General features: G+C 35.5%; 1 protein-coding gene across 3 annotated transcripts in view; it reads right to left on the bottom strand.

The window, feature by feature from the left end:
* Positions 1–1,147: 1,147 nt before the first annotated feature.
* Positions 1,148–23,129, bottom strand: part of LOC129575014 (RNA-binding protein 24-like) — a 27,682-nt gene continuing 5,700 nt past the window's right edge. The window contains exons 2-9 of one of the 3 annotated variants that reach the window (XM_055457784.1): positions 17,180–17,585; positions 16,863–17,092; positions 16,636–16,762; positions 12,985–13,057; positions 4,407–4,551; positions 4,112–4,208; positions 3,780–3,916; positions 1,148–3,078 (exon numbers count right to left, since the gene is read on the bottom strand). In XM_055457784.1, coding sequence (XP_055313759.1) covers positions 3,049–3,078; positions 3,780–3,916; positions 4,112–4,208; positions 4,407–4,551; positions 12,985–13,057; positions 16,636–16,762; positions 16,863–17,092; positions 17,180–17,264 — 924 coding nt within the window. In that variant the 5' untranslated portion in view covers positions 17,265–17,585 and the 3' untranslated portion in view covers positions 1,148–3,048. Of the gene's footprint in view, positions 3,917–4,111; positions 4,212–4,406; positions 4,552–12,984; positions 13,058–16,635; positions 16,763–16,862; positions 17,093–17,179; positions 17,586–23,129 lie in introns of all 3 variants that reach the window. The other 2 variants (XM_055457783.1, XM_055457785.1) reach the window with 2 other exon arrangements.

The raw sequence follows: 23,129 nt of genomic DNA, 5'->3' as shown, positions 1-23,129 counted from the left end.
ACATCAAATTTATTGTGATGGAATTGAAATATTTTCCAAAATCAAATTTTTTCAGACTGTCTTGTAGAGAACCATTCCTTTTTTTAACAGAGAAACTATTTTAATTTTCTCAAGCATTTTTTTAAAACTTACTATCGCAAATCTCCGAACCATTTTTACTTTAATTTTGAAGTATGCACTCTTTCAGACAATGGAATTAATTGAACAAAAACAACGAAAACTTCTTGTAATTTTGAAAAAAAAAAAAAGATTTTTTCATTCAGAATAAGAAGTTTTTGCTTCGTTTTTTTTTTAACAAATTCAAATCAATTTAACTATTTGGACTTGAACCTTTTTCGGAGTAATTTTGCCATATTCTCTGCGATCTATTTTAACTCGACCATTTTCATTTCAAAGATTAAAAATAAAATTGAAATTCACATTTTATACGATGAATCTCGATTTTTATTATTTGAAAATATATTAATTTCAATTGACTTTTGACCAAGTATGAGAATGGTATGGCTTGACATGTTGTCAGAATAAAATATAAGTGAAACTGCATTCTGTAGCACTTGAAAAAATTCTAAAATTTTCATAAAAATTTATTTTCCAAAGTTTAGGCCACAAACATCCTCAATTAAAAGAAATTCATCAGCGGAAGTTAGAATTCATGAGCAAAAATTAGAAAAAAATGTAATAAAATGAAATGGAAAAAAATATCCAAATGGGTTTGAATGTGAGAAATATGTCGAAAAATTATTTTGAAATACCGTTTGAAAAAAAGGACAAAAAAATTGGAGAAATGATTGAAAGCTGATAGTTGACTGTTCCGAAGAAGAAGATTCATTTTTTTTCTTTTCCTTCATTTAAGCTTCATTTGAAATGTTCGAGAGTTGTTGCTTTGCAAGTTTTCAGCAAATTTGAAATGCTCTGTTGAATATAGGATGTCATCAATCAAGGTATAAGTGATTTGAATTTGGAATGTGTCTCATACTTACCAATGTGAGATTTACTGAAAGAGAACCAATTTTCTTTCCTTCGAAAACTTAAAGAATCAGGGCGAACGAAGAAAAGCTGTTGAAATATCGCCAACAAAGAAAATATCGTGAGAAAATGGTCCCTTAAACTACTCGAAGCAACAATGAAATAAAAGGAACTCGACAAATTTTTTTTGCGTGTGATTTTTGTGTCTTTTTTATTTGTGTTTTTAGAATTTACTGATTTTTAATGCTAATACTTTGGTTTTTTCTAAAATAAATAAATTGTAATTATGAAAATAGATCCTATCCAGATGTGGGGCAAAAAAGGGAGAAAATTCCTGTGTCGATGGCGGTTTTTGATTCGCGCGGAATTTCCTTCCGTGTTTCCCCCAAATATTCTGACTTAACGATGATTTGCAAGATATACTCTGGCCAAATGGCTTAACAAAGATTTTGTTTTTTTTATTTGTTTTTCATTTTTCCTTTAAATAAATGATTGTTCTGAATGCTCTGGTTTGTGACGTATATAAAATGATGATGTTGATTGCGTTATGTTTGTGTGTGTGTGTGTGTGTGGGGGGGGGGGGTTATTTCATTTCGGACTATTAAACGGTGGATATTTCAAAGTGGTCAGATAAATTGCACTAATAGAATCGAGGCATACATCTATAATATAGCGAGATTTTATATAAAATAAAATGGATCGAATGCGTTGCACATTTATTGCCTCGATATGTAAGGCCCGTTCCAACACGCGATTGTGTTGTCTCAGTCTTTGTGCTCATGTAAATTGCTCGTTGTTACCGTGTGTTTGTGCGATAACATCGTGTGCGATTTGAGTTTTTTTTTCTTTTTTTGGAAAACTGAACTTATCGTATTTTATTGAAGTATCGGGCAAAATTGCATGGTTTATTTTTTCATGATTCTACATCGGCGCGGAAAAAGACAAAAAATGTATCAGTAAATTTGCAATTCAATTAAGTCATCAGCAGAGATTCGAACGAGCTAATTGCTAGAAGAAATAAATTAAATATTGATATAGATTAAAAATTGCAATAAATTGCCTTAAAGGTGTAAATTGTTTAATTTTTTTTGTCGTTTTTGTTCATCTTCTTTCTCATATTATAATTATCGATCTGTTTTCTCTTCTCATTCAAGTAGATTGGTAGAGTTTTAAAATCTATATATAGTGTGATATGAAAATATGTGATCTTTTTTTTGTTTGCTTCTTTTCATTTTGCTCTCTTATCAAATACGTGATTTTTTATTCGTAATAGAGTTAAACGTAGCTGTAATAATAGTGATAGAATTAGCTCTTAATAAATTGGTTCCGAACGATGCGAGTTCGATTTTTTTTTGCTCCTTCTTTTATGTTCTTGGGTGTTTTTCTTGTATGAATAAACCGTTAAGTATTTTGTGTGCCTGTTCCCTTGATACCCTCTCGTCATTTAAATAAATTTGTTTAACGTGCTGTTTTCTTGTTAAAGGCAACGCGAACGTGTTTTTTTTTGTTTCTTCTTCTTTTTATTCAAGTCTTAATCATCTTGATGGAGTTCGTTCAGGTAAGTTGTTGTTGTTGTTATTTTGTAAATCTCAAAAAAATATTCTTGAAAATAGTCTCTTGAGTCGGTGTTCATTCTATATAATATTTATATATATAAAAAAATGGGGAGCATGTGGGGTGGGGGGGATCGGTTGGCGTTCAAGTAACATTCCCTCAACTTGTCGCTACCTAATTACTCACCTCGAAATAATCCGATTGAATTGCCAATAATTAATAAAAGTTAATAAATTACATTATCATTTAAACATAGATGTAGGTCCATTAAAGCTAGATTCATAAGTTAGGATTTTTGTGTTTGTGTTTTTTTTTGTTGATTTCATTTTTTTTTTTTTTTTTTTCTGTGTATGTCTTGTGAGCACGTCCTCCCTTTCTCTCTCTGTCTCTGTTAGATATTTTCACTTTGTTCATCTGAATGCTCAACTTCAATTCCTTATGCGTTTATTTGTGTTAAGACATTTTACGTTGCATTCTCTCTCTCCCTCTCTCTCATTCTCTGTCTCTTTCTCTCATTTTATATGCTAACTATGTTCCCATAATTTTGTACTTTTTCTTCTAAATTGAGGAAAAACCAATAATGAAAAAAACAAATAATTTTTATTTAATTTCAATTGTTCGCTTTTGTTTTGTTAAAAAAAACTTAAATTCTTCGTTTTCGATTTTACTTTCAACATTTCTACAAAAAAAAAACAAAACATAGAAAAACATATTTCAACTAAGAGCAAGATACACGGGACAAATTCGAACTTAACATTCGGCTAGCATTCTCTGTTACAATGTCAGACCACATGCAGGAACTTCCACTCGATGATAGGGTTAATATTAAGACTTGATAAATGGTTGGTATTGAAACCATCAATTGGGTCAACATTTGACCTTACACTGAGTTCTCTTCTAAATTCTCGAACTCATTTTGATTCCAGATTAAATTGATTTTGGGTTTCTGACTTCAAAACTACAGTGCACATTGCAACTGACAACCATGACTTCGGTCTAAGATTGGAACACAAAATGCCATTCCGAATGCTCAAGTTGGGCATTCAAAACGATTAAAAAAGAAAATCAAATTTCATGTGAAAAGATATCCAATGGACAATCCTAATATATGCTTTGTTTTTTAATCAATTATTAGATTCGTTTTCTACACCATTTCTCTATTTTTCGCAAAAAAAACATTTTTGTTTGTTTGTTTGTTCTATTTTCTACGACTTCTACTTTAGAATACACAAATGTTTTGGATATCATTGAAGTCTTGCCTCTTGTAATGATGCACCGCCAGCACCCTGATATGGTGATAAACCGTGAATTCCGTTAGCCGCTGCAACAGCAGCCATTCCAGCCGATTGCGGTAGTGTTGTATACGTGTATGGTGCCATGTAATTCGCAGCAGCACCTACAAATTGGGTAAAATATTTGAATTTGATCGGGAATGTTTTGGTTGAATGAAATGAATTCTCATTTGAACTGCTTTTTTCTAGATGAAGCGCACTTTTGAAGCAAAGACATCAAAAGTGTTTCATAGTTATTTATCAAGTCAAATTGAAATCATTTTCCATTAATCAAGCCTACTGATGAATCGTTCGCATACCTGCAGCAGCAGCGGCGGCAGCGCTTGAGTATGGATATGCTTCGTAGCCAGCATATTGTCCTGGATAAGGTGCAGCAGCGGCGGCAGCAACAGCGTTCTGCTTAAAATCGCAACGAAAAAAAAATCATAATTTTAAAAAAATGTTCTCAAATTGGGTGAATCCTCATAATTTTTCTTGTTGTAATTTTTGTTTCACTCGATGTATCACACACATCATGTGTCCCATTGAGTTCGGAAAAATCACTGAAACGGTGAAAAAAAAAACGGTGAAAAAAAAAATATCTTAAAAACTTACTTGATACTCATAGAACTGGTTGGTGGCAGCGGCGATAGCAGCGGCGTGTGAGAGCTGTGTGGCTGGTATCTGGACGAGTCCGGCCGCAGAGGCTGTCGTAGCCGCTCCTAGATACGGTGATCCATAGACGTATGATTGTGGTACACTAAAGTGGAAAACGATCCAAAAGAAAGAAAAAAAAACACATCCATTTGAATAAGGAGATGCAAAGAATGCTCAAACCGATGGGGTTTTTTAGTGGTAGCAAAATGAACTCAGAAAAAAGAAAATGTCAGAAAAACCGAAAAAAAAAACGTATATTTGTTCGCCAATTTGTAATGAATATCGCTCCCGCCCATCCCTTCCATCTATCAACCGGACACACTCGATTTGTGCACAAATTTTCGGGAGTAATGAAGCGAGTGTGCGTGAAGGATGTTCCATAGCAAATTGATGAACAAAGTTCAAAGATCGAATTTCGTTTAAGTAAAACTCTTCATTTTTGTAGCAAAAACACGAAATGTAATTCAAGTTTTTTCATTTTTTGGTTGCTTTTGTGCTAATGCCAATTTGGTGAGTCAATGTCATTCGTGCGTAGTTTTTCTTTTGCCACAAAAACGAAGCGCCTGCCATTTGGTAGTCTTTTCCACTTTTTTTTTATAAGAAAAAACAATATATATATGGAAATCAAACTTGAAACCAGGAAAACCAGATTATGAGTGCTTAAAAAAATATTCAAAAACTCAAATCGTTTATTTGTATTTTTTTTTTCATTGAAAGAATTATAAAAACTCTCAACTCAAAGATATTAAAACATGAATAATCAAAGAAAAAAAAAATAACGAACGCTTCAAATACACAGAAAAAAGAGTCAAATTAAAGTAAAAATAAACCAAGAGAAAAAAAACAAAATAACATCTTTACAATTAAAAACAATTATTTTTAAACGAAACACAAAAAAAATTAAAACCAGAGAAAAAATATCGTCAAGTTGGCAAAATGTCATATCATTTAGTCGGAAAATGTATCGTTTGTTTGTTGGGAGACTTTTAAAATCCACGATGACGACAACAACATCCAGTTGTTGCAGATAAATTCAAAAGAAATTTATGATCGAACCGTAAATACGGCCAATGTATCGAATGCAAGTCACTTTTGCGGTTAAAGCAATTTTGAATAAAATGCACTGACAATAGAGGCTGTTTCATGAGAAACTTTGACTCCATTTCATTTATGGTTTATTTCGAAGCTAATTAATTTCCTTATTTTCATGGATTTTCAACTGCCAAGAATTCCATTTCCCATTTCGAGGGCTCAAGTCCTCGAAGTTTAAGGACCGTAACACCACCAGTCACATATGATCATGGACAATTTGATGGACGTCTAAAATCAAAAATCACATGATTTCTGACTCAAATCCAATCCAAGAACCTTGGACCAAAACATAATTGACATAATAAGCTCCATTGATGTCAATTTCAGGCCATGTTCAATTGACCAAATTCCTATGAATGATTCCAAATTCCATTTATTACGTTCATTATCGCTTTTGAATGGTGTTGTTTTTATTCGCCTGTCTTTTGCGTGTCACTTCAAAGTGAGGTTCATGTTTTTTTTTATTGGATCGTGTGATGAAGCGTGTAAAATTGGATGCATGAAACCTGGCTTCCGCTGTTGATGCAAAAAGCGGGCACGAGCAGAAAAAAAACGGTTTCAAAAATCAAAGTGATAATCGGGTATTAATAGTGTGCTACTCTGTATGTGTGAGAGCGAATCTTAGTCCAAATGTGATAAAAAAAAACGTCGTCATGCGACTGCATTGAGAGAGTGAACTGACGACATTTCACGAGTGACTAAAATCTAAAAATACGTTGCGCGCGCACTAAGAAACATCTGCGAACGTATGGTTGTGGATTTTGTCGCGCCGCTATCGGTCGAAATAATATCGAAATAGAACTTTGAGCATTTGAAAATGGTTTTTCATTAGAAAACTTCAATCCGAACGACAGTTTAGGAAGTGATTTGCATTTGTTGGAAAGGGAATAGAATTTCGGGGTGAAGCTTTTTGTGTTGATCGACGATGAAATGTTCGCTTCAGAAAGAGAAAATCAAGACGGGAGTTCGTTGATATGCGTCTTGATTTGGTTGTTGTTTTTGGCCACGGTCGCATCGAAGTGATCATTTGTCTCTAGAAAGGGAGAGAAAGAAAGAAAGAGCTCTCGACTATCTATTTTAAGAATTGTCACCCGTATATTTCAATCTCAACGGAGAGCGAGTCAACGGTGTGAGTTCATTGTGAGTGAAGAGAGTGAGCGGAAGAGAGCGTGGCATTCGCCATTTTTCTTTTCACATCTTTCTATTTTATAATTTGATTGCTTGAGCAATGTTCGGTTCGTGTCGGCTATTTTGTTAGTATAAAATACCCATGACATGTTTAATATGCCGAGTGGAAAATCAAATTGGTCTCAATTGAAAAGAAAAGTTGTAATTGCGGTCATCTTCAAATAGTGGCCCAATTATCCATTATAGTCCGGTGGTGTGGAGTCAAAACACTGATTGACATGAAATCGTTAGCACATAGTAACCGTGTGGAAGAGTGGTAGAGAGAAAAATAGCCGGAAAATGTCATTGGAATTATGAAAAGCGACCAAAAAGTGTCCATTATTTCCATCTCTTGTAAATGGTGTCATTTGGTCTGCGTGCGTGTACACTTTGCGCGCAACGTTCATTGTCTGTCGAAATGTTCGGCCCCGTTCCTTACTCCTTCATCAACTCCTCAACCTCTTCCTCCTCCCCCCACCGTAATAATAATGTTGATGTGTTTCAGTTCAATGTTGTTTAACGTCAATAACAAATGACGCGCAATGGTCCGAACTCTAATTTCGAAATCTATGAGAGATAAATAAAGTACGACACGTACATACAATTAGCCACACACCGAATACAACAACAACAAATATCACACGTAAATAATTAAATATTTATATGTGGCTTCCATTTTTTTCTCTCTCTATTCTTTGCCTTGCTTCGAGTGCGCCATTTGACAAAGGGGGGGATAATTATTAATTTGTACGCCCGTGCTCATTGGCTTACTCGCTCATTCATCGCCGTGTGCACATGAATTTCAGCGAAAAACAAACATTCAACCAATGGCACAACTAAACGAATAAAATTTTATCATCACACGAACCAACAACAACAGCAGCCACTGTATGCAGCAATAATAAAGAGCCTGCCAAAGTCGAAAGAATTGAGCCGGGTGTTAGTCGCGCGACTGACCAATTTGTCGATCTGTCATTTTTGGCTTGTGGCCCGGATAAAAACCGAAATGTTTTCCATTGAAAATGGAAACGAGCGTGTATGAAAAAAAAACAGCTAAACAGCGCGCCGCACACATAAGAACATTTCAGAACGGTAAAAAGCCAGCCAGAGTCGAATAAAAATAAATCGGTTGACGGAGCGCGCGCATATGTCACCCTTAATGGTCATTCGCACTTAAAATGACACAGAAAAAAAAGACGAATGAGAAGGTATGCTCTAGGTTGGAATAGAACAATCACAACAAATAGTGAACAGCAAACAAACATTGGAACCTTGATCGATCGCTGGACAATCAATTATTTATAACCAAGAACCAGTAAATGGCGTATGACAACCATCAGTCAATGAAATATGCATGCATATAGAAATTTGAGCATTTTATTCAGTGACAATGAGGTAGTGGTGCAGGCAAATACGGTGCACGTGATTCGGCCGCTTCGAATGTATCGAAAATCACCACATTTTCAATTGCATTTTTAAGTGATTGTCGCGTGATCGCGCACACACAAACCAGAATATGTTCAATCACAATTATAACGGCGATACAATGATCGGCCCTTTTATTTCTCAACTGGAACAAAGCGTGCGCCCGAATTGATTTCGATGATTGATAGTTGCATTAATATTACCTATTTCTTCCACTAATCCCCCCCCCCGGAACGGCATCGATATAGCATACAAATATTAATAAATAAGTATATTACAACAATGTATTATTGATAAGTTTGGGCCATCACTCCGACGATGACGAGAAATATGAGAAATGAACCTAATGATGCCTCATCATTTTCAATATCCATTTTGGTGGTGCCTTTCCATGTGCGCGTTTGCAATAGAAGCGACGAATATCATTTCTTCGATCGAAAAGTATATCATCATTTTCATTAGACCAATCAGCACAATAGCACCTTCAACTAAGTTTTTTTTTTCGTCTTTGTTCTATCCACACGATTTGTTTTCAGGCCGAACTGTCATTACTCAATTCATGCACATTACCAAACCGACACCGAATATTCGATCGGTGATTGTGTGCATGAATGGCATGAGAGACAAACGAAAAAAAAAACGTATATGACATGCATAGACTTTGCATTTGAGCGTAGTTTGCCATTGCTTTCAGCCATTATGGATCACATTTGGATCCTTTCACGAAATGACCGCCCCATATTTCCGAACGCCCGATTCGATATTCTATTTCGCGTGCCACGGTTTGACTATTATACTCACATTTCACTTCGTTTCAATTAGAGAGCTCATAACCTTGACAGACGGCATACAAAATAAAAACAATGAAATTCACGGAGTCTGAGCAATGTATACCAACACACAAATTTTTTCATATCTACGCTTTCGCAAGCACGGAAAACGCATCGTGATTGTTTATTTATTTACACCCGCGAAGTGCTTTTGAATATGTTCGCTTCGAAACGGCGGCTTGTTTTTAAATGTTTTCACATTGAATTTTGAGTTTTGACCTTTTTCTGGATTTTTGTCATATGTCGAGCGGATTTTATTCGAAAACTCACGTACATCGAACGAAAATTTTGTTGATTTTTCAATGGAAATTTGCTGTTTTAATGGAAATTTTCACAATTTCCTGGACAATTCAAATTTAAATTTGAGAAAATTATTTTTTGAACTGCGAAATTTGGATTGAAGTAATAAAATGGCCAATGATATTTATCAAAATCCCAATAGAATCTCCAAAAATTCCAATCTTTGACAAATTGATTTGAATTCCATTCAGAATTTCAATTTTGGATGCAAAATGTTTGCAGAGGAAATGTACGCAATGTCGGATTTTCTTTTGTCGAGAAATCACCATCACAACCGCTTTGCCTATAATAATTGCTTGAAAAAGTGTTTGTTTTTTTTGTCTTCGATCAGAGAAGATCGAATCTTGGTTGTCATTTGTTCGATAAAAGATTTGTTTCTGTGTTTTATTGTTTGTGTTTAAATTTTAATATTGCACACATTACACACATTAATGTGGAATAAATTTAGATTAGAATAGCAACAAAAACCAAACAAAAAAAGAAAAACAACAACACAAAGAATCCCAAAACAACACGTTATTGGAAAGAGTTTTTTTTTTGTCCGATTTGTTTGGAAAAAACAACACAATGTCAAAGTCACAAACACAACACAAATTCCATGTTTCACGCCACAGCAACAAACGAATAGTTATAACACTATACCAATGGCATCAAAAACACCACACGAAATCTTCTTCTGCCTCGTTTCAATTCATTGAAAAACACCCTCACTTGATTAATTGTTCGTTTTTTTGTTTTTGGTGGTGGAAATTGAAACAAGAAAACACATAAAAACATTGTTGCAACTTAAAAAATCCATGTGAAATTCCACACACACTCAACGGCTCTTTAAATTGGTTGGTTGATTGGTTGGACAACAAAAAAAAGCAAAAATGACACAGACAAAATTGCACTCAAAATCAAACGAACAAAGAAAATTCATTGCTTGAACTTTTCTTTGAATTAATTCGGTTCGGTATGTTCAATTTACATTTGTTTGTTCAAGATTGTGCCAATCGCTGCGCTTTAGCAATTTGATTCGAACTTTGAATTTGGGAGAAATGACATGAACTGAAACGAAATTAACACGGAAATAAAATTAATTAAAAGTGTTTGAAAATTGTTTGGTCGGTCGATGTGCAGCACACACTCCTTCCACGAAAAAAAAATGATGCTGTACGAACACAAAAATACACGCAAACACGCACGCTCACACACACACACACGTTGTGACTGCTGGGGGGAGGTCAGAAAAACATTTTTGAATTATGAAATTGTGTTTGCACAACTGATAAAATTTTGAAATGCTTTTTCCCGATCAGCAAATCAAAATATCTTCAGTGAACGATTTGACGCATTGAATTAGTTTCTAACTAAATGCACAACATCAAATTCGCTTTGGACAGATAATAGACTGGTGTTAAAACAGAAAATCAAAAGAAAAAAATATACAAAAACAATGAAAAAAATAAATCAAAAATAAAAATGAAAGAAGAAAACTTAAAAAAAAACTGTCGATGGGTCAATGATTGAACTGTGAATGACATGGTTTGGCTCACAGTCTAGTTGAATCGAAATCCTTACCATTCATATCCAATCATTGGCGCGATAATCTGCTTTGATTTCCGATTTCAAACTCAACCACAAACAATTGCTGCAACCGATTAGTTCGACAAAATTTCAAATTGCGTCAATCAAATAACTGTGCTTTGACAACAACACCGGTTCTTATCACAAATCAAACAGAATTCAACTAATAACAAAATAATAAAATAACGAAAAATAAATAAAAAAGAAAACATAAAACAAAATGAAAAAAAAAGAGAAAATAAAACCAAAGCAAAAATCAAACAGAATTACGTGTCAAGAGTTGTTCGTACATAAAATTCGCATGGTGTGTCATGTGCTTGGATTCGATATCGAAAGCGATCCGAGAGATTACTCTTTTTTTCATTTGCGTTTGCCATTTTTTGTTGTTGCTGCGTTTGCATTCATTGCAAATGGCAATTTGCTACTGTCGCACTGATCATCGAGAAAACACGCAAGTTCGAAGGATCTTTTTTACTTCGACTGCAAACCTGCATTGTTTTTTCTGCATTCTTTGTTCAAAGAGCTTGCTTACAGGCTCTCCGCCCATTTTGTACAATCAAAAATCTCTCTCTCTCTCTCTGTGGGTGTTATTTTTGTTTCGAATCAATTTTGATTTTTTTTCTACACGGTTTGTCTGAAATTACAACAAACAAAACATGGGGTCAATTCAAATTTGTCGCACAATTTCATTCCAAAGACTTTAGAATTTCCAATCGATTACTATTCTAACCAAACAACTCTAGCTCTTTCCGAATGGAGGAGGATCATGGATCAAAGGAGAGATAAATGATTTGGACGGACGTATGAAAGATTGTATTTATCCAAAAATGAGATTTGTCTATGATTTTCAATACCTTTTGCTAATTTTTTCGATTATGTTAAAAAAAAATCGAAATTTCGAATCAATAAAATAGTCAAAGTTTCGAAGAAACGTCTTTTTCGAAAAAAGAAAATAAAAATAAAAAGATAAAGGTAAGAAAAGGAAAAAAATTCATTGAATTAGCACTTTTGTTTGATTGGAAAATAGGAAAATGTATACATTCATTAAAAAACACTTTAACGATTCCTTGAGAAAACACATATTCACCGTCGATCAATTTTGAATAGAATCTGAACTTTTGTCGACATCATTTCGTTCATTTTCTTAATTAAACTGAACCTAATTGCCTAAAGACACATGGGTATTAAAAGGAGACACAAATAATTATTAGAGTAAAAGCAGCTATCGGCGTTGATGATAGACGAATATTTTTAGTCGAAATGAGGTGTCATCAGGTGATTTATTGAGATGAATATTCAAATCTTGGCATATTTGCCTCTGTTGTTGTACTTCAATTCCTCGAACAGTCAATAATTAATAATAATGAATTTTTGATCAATAATTCCTTGTTTTTATTCTTTCAACCGATAATTAGTTTTCTCGTAATTTGATCAACAAAAATCCTGATTTTTTTCAGTGTTGTCAATAAGCGGCATGTATCAAATCGATTACAAATATGAATACATGAAAAAAAAACTCGAAGTTCACCTACGAAAACTACCAAAAATATTCGTTCATCGCGTGTAATTTGAACTTGTGTAGGGTAATTTTTCATCGGATTTTCGACTGAAACTGCACTGCGAAACTCAAGCGTTCATCTCTTTCATTCGGACTCTACACGTTTCTCGTTGCATATTGTTGGTATTTCTGTAGTTTTATGGCATATGTCCAATACCCAATTAATTTCGAGAACTGTTTCTCTCTTTTTTTTCCGTCTCCGAAAATGTTCAGCCGCGTTCGAAAAGACGGAACACAGAGAGAATGAAGATCTGAATCAGAAGAATATCGGTGTGTTTGCACTTTCGTGCGTATTTTTTTTCTGATAAAATATATACGTGCGCCGGTCACATTGACTTGAATCACTTAAGACGTGGGAGGTTCTTCTGTTCAGTATCTCTCTTCTGTTGGTGTATTTTATTTTTCATTTGTTCGTTCGTTCGTTGTTATTTCAAAACGACGAAATGTCGCTTCATAAACGCGTTCGTGTCAATTATCCAGAATATTAATAAACGTATATAAAAATGTCATAACGCTGGTGTATATTACTAAAACTAGGTGAAATTCATTTTCGAAAAGAGGAAGAAAAAACACGAAACAATTGCATGTCACTTACCCGAATTGATTTTGAAGAACGGGATAGGCACCCGCACCGATGCCAGCAGCCGATGCAGCAGCAAATGGAAAACCTAAACAGCAGGGAAAAAAACACACACAAAGAAAAAAACGCATTAGTTTCTTAGTCACTTCTAATGTTTGAAATTATTTTCCATTTGAGAAATTAATAAATTTGTCAATTTAGATCGAAAGGATCGATGGTTTGTGTTGTTTGAGAATCATCACAAATTCATCATGCATGATGATTCATGATATAATAGGCAATTTCAAGCAATTATGGCCAAAGTTTGTTGATGTTGCGTTCGACATGGTCTCAAATCAATTTGGTATATAAAGAAAATGCACACGCACAATTATCATCGGTATCAATTCAATGAAGAGAAACAATATGGGGTAGGAAAAATGAAGGCAAAAGGGGCATCATCATTCAGTAGCCTGGCTAATCGATGGGAAAATGGACGGCAATCAAATGGGCTAATGTGCGATGGCTAATTATTAAAATGAAACTGAACGAAAATAACTATGAAAATTGTCGTTACAACGAAGGTCGATATCAGTTGCTCGCGCGCGTCGAGAGATAATGATCTCGATTTTTAATGTGGCGATGTGCGATATGTTCTCGAATTGCGGTCAATTGAATTGTGAAAATTTTGCATTTATTTCGTGTGATCCGTGTGCCGGGGCCGCTCTTGGTTCACTTTCATTTGAAAATGACAGCTTTTGATGATCTAATTACGTCAATGTGTGCGCAATGATTTCAATCCTTCATCGATTCCGTTCGACATGCGTTACGCATGTGGTGCTGCCGCTGACGTCGCCTACGACCAAATTGTTTTCAGCATGTGCTGTGTTGCTACTGCTTTTTTTATTAGTCTGCGGTTAATGTTTGTTTTCATTTCGCATCGAATATGATTTTTTTTATTTTAATTTAATTGTTATACGGTATCTGCGAGTGACATCAATTTTCAATATAACACGCCACAGTCATCAAAAGCAATTGCAAACACACACACACACCAACACATACAACGACAGCTCCGATATATATATATATATATATATATATATATATATACATGTTTTTCCTTTCTTCATAAAAAATCAATTATTATATTGTTTCATTTAGATTCACCTGATACACATAATGATTTTATTTTTTTATATCCCACGTTTTGCTCATTTTCTGTTCGGTATGCGGAGTGTGGTTTGCGCGATGAACGAACGAGATGGACGATAGTTGGACACCGAAATAAATGTAGATAGAGGTAAAAAGTGACTTCAATCGCGCATATATAATGGGACAATGCTACACACAATGTGTGTGTGTGTGTGTGTATAAATGAGTACGGTACGGTGTAATAAATGCGCTCACAAGATATGTCAGCGTAAATTTCCGACCGGAAACTAGTGCGGAAACGAAATAAATGGCTATAGTTGGTGCGTTTTACGCAAACATGAGCTCAAAAACCCGAAATAATGGGGCAAAAATATAATGAATACGAAAAAAGAACACACACATCAAACAAACACGAGAACCAGAATCAATGCAAAAGCAAAGATTGGCTACAGTACAATTCATTGTGTGTTACGATCCATGGCCGGAGGCGCTATTTTTTATGAGTGAATGAGTAGCCAACTGCAGTGATCCATAGAAAATGCAGTTTTAACATCTCGCTCAATCATGAAGTTTTGGTAATTACCATTTAACAAAGCATTTTCTATCCATGAACAATTTGCTATTTGAATCGCGATTTTTTTTTCCAACTTGACGACTTTTCAGCTTGCATTTTTCAACTTTGCACGTCATTGGCCACAACAAATCGAATCGCAGAAACCGAAATGACGAGCCAGTTTTTTTTCAGTCCGTCTCTCGACCGAATAAGTTCAAGTGACACATGATAATGACGCGCACGAGGATTCATGCGGCGAATGCTCGAATAATTGGAATTTTGGTTTGAATATTGTTGTTGGTTTTTTTTTCCATTTGTATCTTGTGTGTCACACGGACTCGGGTGCGCTCATTTGGTTGACAGTTTTTTTTCTCGTTTGTGTTATAATTCTGTCAATTCTTCGGTAAAGGAATCAAAATGAGTGAACTTGTCATCGGATTGCACACACGACCATTCAAACATTGCGTAGGGTTTTTCGCTTTGGCGTTGTAATTTAAACGATCTATTTTTAAATAGCATTCGAATTATGAGGCGACAGCAGCGGCAACAGTAGCAGCATCGTCGTCGTTAGTCTCTTTCTCTATCCATGTGTGTGCGCGCAAATGATTGTGCGCGCATACACACGCTTTGCATGGGCCATTATTTAGTTTGGCGTAACCCAAAATAAAAAAAGGAAGAAAAAAAAACCGAGAACTAAATAAAATTGAAATAAAAAGAAGCCAGAATGTGATCGTTTTTCATTTTGAGTGTTGCTCTTTCGAAGATTGTCACTTAAACAGGATATAGCAAGGGCCATTGTTAGAATGAACGTTGAAATTGACATGCTTTCGTTTGACAACGACTTCTCATGCCACCTCACTTGCTCGCATTTCGAATTTTCACATCGAAAATGTTCTATCCGTGCTTGCACACACACACACACACACTTTTTCTCTCTTGCTCATATAATGTTCTGATTCATTTGCTCATTTGATTTCGTGTTCGTTGTTATTGGTGTCGCGCAAACAAGAGCGTACATGTATGTGTCTCTGTCTCTGTCTTTTCGTACACTTTCTCTCTGTCTTCTGTCGGCTGCGATGAAGTTGTTATTTTTGTCAACTCAATAGCCAAGTGTAAACGTGTGTGTGTGTGTGTATTCCCAAATGGGATTTCAGAAAACAGCCAACGAAGACGACCGACCAAAAAAAAAATATGATCACTTGCGTTAATAAATCAAATGAAGGATGAAAATGTCTTGCAAACGCAACAACAAACCATTTTCTCGCGCTCTCGAAAATTCAATTTTGAAATGATCATGTGCCCCACAACGTCTACACGGTTCTCTTTTTTTTTCACATTGATAGTAAAACCGTCGAAAAACTTTTTAAGTGATTAGAATACGGCAAATGATTTGACATTCGGCTTGAGTCATTGATGCAAATCGTTTCTCTTCACCGACAGAGGTGACAGACAAAGAAGCCTCTATGCCGATTGAGTGAAAGGACGGCGTGGAATAACGTGTGTAGTGTTTTCTTTCTTTTTCACGCTAAAAATAGGCTCGAAACAGCCATTTCATTTCCACACAGAGATTGGTTCGTATTTTTAGCGTATTTCATTTTGAATGTGGTGACAGGGATTAAGTAGACTTTTTTTCTCTGTTTGCTTGCCGCGCATTCTATCATACACTGATTGTATGCAAATGGTTAATCTCTTTAAAGCTGCCGTGATACGCAGAAAGCAGTTGGCTTGCGTTTTGATTTTTGTTGTTGTTTTCCACTGTCTTTTGTTTCAAGTATTTTTGAAATCATATCAATGTTTCATCATCTAAATGCGCCCCCTTAACAACCACAGAGAGAAAGAGAGCGAAAAAAAACCGAAACACAAGCCAAAAACAACACAAATTATGATTTCATAAGTGTCGACAAGTATTTTTGGGCCACCTTTGGATTTGAAACGAACAAAAAAAAAACCGACTGAATATACAAGATATAATCACTTACCGGGTGTGATATTGCCACGTGGTTTTGCTCCTAATATTGCAAGATTTACGTTAGCTTTCCGTCCATCAATGATTGGATTTGGATCTTTGCAGGCGCGTTCAGCACTCGCTCGATTGCCCATTATCACCTGATTTGATCGGGGAAGAAACGGTTCAAAATGGAATGGTGTTAGTTGGTTGTGTCTCTTTCAATCGTTCATTTAAGGAGGTTGCTGAAGAGACACTTACAAATCCATATCCTCTGCTTTTGTTTGTTTGTCGGTCGGTGATCACAACGGCTTCTTCGATATCACCATAAATTGAAAAATGTTCCCTAAGACTTTTATCGGTGGTGTGATATGGTAGACCGCCAACGAATAATTTCGTCCAGGTTGTGTCTTTTTGTTGACTGGTCATGCTGGGTGTGGTTGGTGATACAATGCCTCCACCCGGTGTCACTGACGCTAGGGCTGTGCTAGCTATTGTGGCGTTTGATCCAAATGCAATTTTTTCTTGTTTCAATCAAAAAACTTCAACATCAAACAACACAAAACACAAACTCTTACCTGGGATTACACTATCGAAGGATGCACGAACAATAACGTTCGCAGCTAATGCGGCATCTGTATCTGTTGCTCCTGGCATCAACATCTTGTTAACTGCTTGATTTCTTTTTTTTTTGTTCTAAAAAAATTCGTTTCTTCTTCCTGTTTCTTTTTTTCGACGGTTTCCTTCACTCCGATTCTAACACTTTCTTATGCAGACTATTGATTTTAACACAATTCAATTTTATATCATTTCGACGTTTTAAAAAAAATGAAACTCAGTCAATTTGAACTGATTTTGTTTAGGTCGCTTTTATATGGATGGAAACAATTAAATATCACAATTTTATTTTCTTCTTTGTTTCGTTGAGTTCAACAAATAATTATCCTTTCGATGACGTAATATGTATTCCACTTTACCCAGCGCCTGAGAATTTGAAGAAGAAATAGAATTTGTTAGAAAAATTACGAATGAATTGAAGATCAAATTAAAATGAAAAAGTGAAACTAAATACAATTTTGGAAGAAAAACCATTTGTTAATGGCATTGATATGGTAAAAATACGAACAACCACTATAAAATTGATCAAGAAACCTTCTACAACGATTGGTGAAGAATCGATTCAAATGACTTGATTCGTCTAACACGAGAAGAAGCGAAAAAAGATTTAAAAACTTGAAAAACGGGATAAAAGACAAATTTTCATGAAAGAATCACGAAAGAATCGTTCCCAAAACCAGATGAAATCAACCAGAATTGCAAAAATATTGATTTTTGTCAACGATCAACAATTGAATATGGTCCAAAGTTTCCATAGGGTCCTATTTTGTTTTCAGTCCATTAAATTTAGTTCCATTAGTTCATTGTCGAAATAGGAAAAGGGACAAAAAAATTCAACAAATGATCCCAACTCAGAGGAAACACATCGAAACCAATACATATCCAAATCGAATCATTCTATCTTAATTTCATCCATTCCTTCTTTTTTGTGCTATCCTGAAGTTTTAACCCCCCCCCCCCCCAAAAAAAAAAATGACACAATATTATCTCATCCCAGCCGTGGAGCTCATAAATTGTCATCTTCACATCATAAATCAATAAACCAATTAGACGTTATAATTGGTAACAATGTAGATTTCCTTTATAGTAATCCGTTGCATCGGTTTTCCTTCGAAAGTCGTTTCTTTTTAAATGATCTGTAGACTAAAAAAACCAAAAAAAAAATTTTGTTGTTATTTTTTTGTTGCGTGCTGTTCAATAAGCGTAGAAATTGTTCACAGGGGAAACATAGTTCACAGCTGTACGATCCTGTTCACATGCATTCTTTATTATTATTTTTTTTTCAGCAACATTTGGTGTCTTTGAGTAACAAAACGTGTTTGTATGTGTGTGTATGAGTGTGTGCGCGTAGATGTGTTGCGTTCATTATGTTTTTGCCTGTTTATTCGAAATGCACACACTGAAAGCGGCATCGATGTAAGCTGAAAAGGTTAATGACTTTTTATTCGGTCCGCACGGCTGCTCTCATACAAAGTATAGTTGAAAGCACACTCACACACACACACAGACGCGCGCGCGCTCATCGAGTGAGAATGAGATTTGGTTGGGCAAGGATCAGTGTGTGTTTGTATTTGAGCGCACGAATTAAGGCTGCATTTTCAATGAAATGCAAACACACGCAAAGAGAACAACAGCCTCCGCGACTGCACACGACTCTCCTCGCTGCTGTTGTTGTTGTTGTTTCTTTTTCTTTTTTTCAACCCCCTGTACCGTTTTTATACGTTTCCTCGTTCTTGTTAGTTGCACTCTCGGCTCTTTGTGTGTGTGTTTTTTTTTATTCGGTGACTCTCAATGCATAATATTAATAAGATTCGATGAACGCTTGGTAACGCATTTTCATCTCTTACTCTGTCTCCCTCTCTCGCTCTTCGTGAGTCTCATTCCATCCGATGGAAAATGAGTTAAGAAGATCATTTAATATATAGAGATTGTTGTGTGTATTGCGCGGCATTTTGGCTGTACTCTAATGTTTTTGTATTGAATTTGTTTAGTGCTATGACCGCAGCTGCTGCTGCTGCTGCTGCTGCTACTGCCACACACTCTTTTTGTGTAATACACACAATTGTCTATGGCTTTGAGTCGTGCGTGCGAGGCACATTTGTGTTTATCTGTTGAGTTCCCATTTGCACGCACAACAAGGGATACTCGAATGAACAGCACACACAGCTCATACACACACAAGTACATACACCCGAATTGACATTCGTAGGGGTTTATTGAAACTAATATTTTTTTTTATTTTCGTTCAATTTCGGACGCAAAGCAAGCATACATCCGACTGTAATTTTGTTTATTGTGTTTCTCGAAAAATTGGGGTGACTGTGAAAATTGATCATGCAATATGAAACACTGTGTGTGTGTATATGTGCGCGTATATATGTGTGTGCTGAGCTACAATGGCACGATTTCAAGCACCGAATCACTATGAAAACGACGGCGCACTTTTTGGTGCCAACACAATGCAACTAGAAAAATGCGTGCATTGCCATGTTGTGTATTTTACAGTAAATCGCATATTGCCTTGACAATATATCCAAATGGGAGCGATTGAGACGCTTCTTTTGTTAATGCACATACACACTACTCGTTGCTTTTTTTAGCCCGCTGCTGCCATTTCAATATGACAATAACACGGAAAAGAATGAATTTCTTTAAACAGAAAAAAAAACGGTTACACAGTTTACTGGAGAAGAGATATCCTTTCGACCGCTATCATATTCAAAATATTTCCTGTCACACTGACATGGTGAATGAAACTGCACCATGTCAAAAAAATATCGATTCCATCGAGCTCATATGCATTTCATTCTGTGTCGTTCGATTCCATCAATCTTCTGAAAAAAGTATCAGATTTGTTTTGTCATTTCACTACCTCGTCTACTGCTTCTTGTCGTTGGGTTCTCTTCTATTCGATTTGTGTCATTTTAGAATTGTTGGTCATTTTATATGTTGCTTTGATCGTCTCACTGAACGTGCCGTTTCATTGAGTTGAATTGAAATTGTCATGATCCATTTTGGTGCAAAGGGAATAATGCCTTTTTTCGATTTTAAAGGGGAAAAGTTCTTTTTAAAGGGAAGCATAAAGAAATCCCAAAGGATCTCAAAGCAACTCCATTTGACTTGTTCGTTGTGGGCAGACGTCGACGAAATACAGTATTTCAGTATCAAGCTTTGTTACTGAACGAAAAAAAGAATATAAGTTTGGGACTTAAAACGAATTTCGACATTCGTAGGGCTAGGTTTTGACGTGGAATTTTATATTCATATTTTAACATTGTTTCTCGTTTTTGGTGTCACATTGCCGAAAAAAAACCAAATCGAATCGTTTTTGTTGTTGGTCTCTGTTTTGAACCGTTATTACGTTCTGATCAGTCGAATGCCATCATGCATGCAGTCAGCAGTTTGTCGATATTATTATTTAATGTCATATTGTACACAGACTATTGAACCTTTTTCCTCTCTCTCTCTTTCTCTCTCTCTTTCTGTGTCTGTTTTGGCTATTCTCTGTTTTATTTTTCGTTTTTTTATTTTATTATTATTTTTTTCTTCTGTTAAACAAAAGCGAAACAATCAAAGGTGAATCGGGTGTATGTGTGTTTTATATGCGTTTTTTTGTTTGTTATTGTTGCTGCTGCTGCTACCGCTGTCTGTTGTCTCTACTTTTTGGATACTTTGTTGGTGCTCTGTTCTTTCGTGCGCGTAGATCGTTCGTTTGTAAAAAGTTCGATAAATTGTAAAATCATATGAACAGAGCGAACGACTCTCCGCTCGAATGGCTCGTGGCTTTGTTTTCCACAAACAGTCTATATACTTTGTGTGTTGTAACACACACTCAGTTGTTTGATTATTATTCAGTCGAGAGGCGAATTTGATGATGAGCAAGCATAGCACACAGAGCGAGAGACGGCTCTGAAAAATGGGGGATGGGCGAATATTCTCGATATTATGCGTATAGGAGTATGGGCTCGCACTACACCAAAGAGAGCGAGTATGCATGTGTCCATGCGTGTTCGTGTGTTGGTTTTTTTGCCATTGTCGAAACTAAATACGCATATATGCATCATCGAAGCATCTCTTCGTCCCAGAATGAGAGACACATACTTTAGAATCCATTACATATTTTGTTGATTTTTTTTTCGTTCGTTCGTTTGTTTTCCCATTTTGCGTGTGTGTGATCTATTCGAAACCGGATTTGAGCGTAATGCGCATTTATATTACATATGCCATTTTTCGAATTTTAGATTTGTTCAGTTGAACATTTGCCATCGATAATCGCTTTTGTTGACTTGATTTGCATGTATGCGCCTGTGTTTTTTGTTACTGAATTTAGAATGTGTATGTGTGCCGATTTGTTCCACGAAACAAATATATCAAAATGGGATTTACATCACAATTGCCGTTGTCAAGTAATTATCCACAAGAGAGCTCATTAGCTCAGTTCAATGGTCTGATTGAGAGCATTTTTATTGATTTAGCATTGATCGTAAATCATTTATTGCGACCGTTTTTGGAGAATTTTGACAAATTTGAAATTTGGAATTGGCGTTTCGGTGTTTTTTTTTCACTAATTTTTGATATATTTTTCTATTCCTTCCGGCATTTAAAAGTTCATTCCATTGTTGGATTCATTTTTCTAACATTTTCTCTTTCATTCAGCATTTGTTTCGGCTGAATGAATATCAATCATTTTCTTCACTTTTCACACCGTTTATCTCAGCGTTTTCGATGCAAATGGCCGTACCATGCCCAGTTGGACTTTTATTTTAACTATTTTTTTTTGGTTTTGATTCTATCTATCTTCGATCTTTTCTCTCAATATTGTCAAATTTTCTTCTATTTTTGTTTTTGTTTTTTTCGATTTTCACATTTTCATTTCCAATTTCAGTGGCATTTCCCTCGATATTTGGCCTTATCTTGCGACTTTGTTTATTTTTCAGTTTTCAACCCTTTCGTCTCCACAATAATCAATCAATTCTGAATAGTTCCTGATTTGTTTGCTCCAAGTTTCAAGTATTGGTGTGGTTTCTTTGAATTACAACAGCCAGAAATCGTCAAGTTTAATGTAAAAAACCCATTAATTTTTCTTAATAGTGTCAAATAATCTAAGGATCATATTACCGAGTTATCTTGATCAATAGATGTTTCTCGTCAACCGAAAAATTAATGGATCCTCGATGTTTTCTTCATCAGTTGGCTTGACATGTCGAGTGTGTCCAAGTGTAGAACGCAGGCAACAACAGTAATCGATGTTATTTGTGTTATGTGTTCTCATTGCGGTAATTAAGTTTTTCGTTCTTTTCTCTTATTTCAAACAGTAAAAATAAACGTCAAAGTGCGCTCGCGTCGGCACCGACCACGAGAAAATCTTGTTTTTTCGGTTAAATTGAAATGTTTGACCAGATGTGTGTTTGGGTTGTCAACGTTTTTGGTTCTCTCGTTTCATGTTATGTCATATGCGATTTTTATTTTGGGCAAACTAGTTTCATGTAGTTTTTTTTTTCCCGTTTTGCGTTTGAACGCAACAGCAACAACAAAAGCCAAAAAAATATGATCAAGAAACCAAAAAAAAGTTCATCCATTCGCGTACTACACGATTGAATGGACGATTTCGAAATGTGTGTTGAACCATGGTCTATAGCGGTGCCAAAAAAGAGCAGCATTACAAAAAAAATGGAATGAAACTTTGACTGAGAGAGCACAACCGTAACATTATTGTGTAGACGTTATCAGAAAAACGTTTTTTTTTTAAATATTTATTCTGAAAATGGGTCGTATTACCGTTATAAACCGTATGTATCCACATTCATTTCGACCGGAATAGAATCAAACCGAAAAAAAACCGCATCATCACTGCCTCGCGCGCGCGTTTCATTCGGGATTTTGGGCTGATTCGGGTGAAAGTGAAAGTCT

Source organism: Sitodiplosis mosellana, unplaced genomic scaffold, assembly GCF_009176505.1.
Source record: "Sitodiplosis mosellana isolate CC-2019 unplaced genomic scaffold, AAFC_SMos_1.0 Smas_scaffold_6166, whole genome shotgun sequence".
Lineage (NCBI taxonomy): Eukaryota > Metazoa > Arthropoda > Insecta > Diptera > Cecidomyiidae > Sitodiplosis > Sitodiplosis mosellana.
The sequence above is the reverse complement of the archived record's forward strand: the minus strand, read 5'-3'. Positions and strand labels throughout refer to the sequence as shown.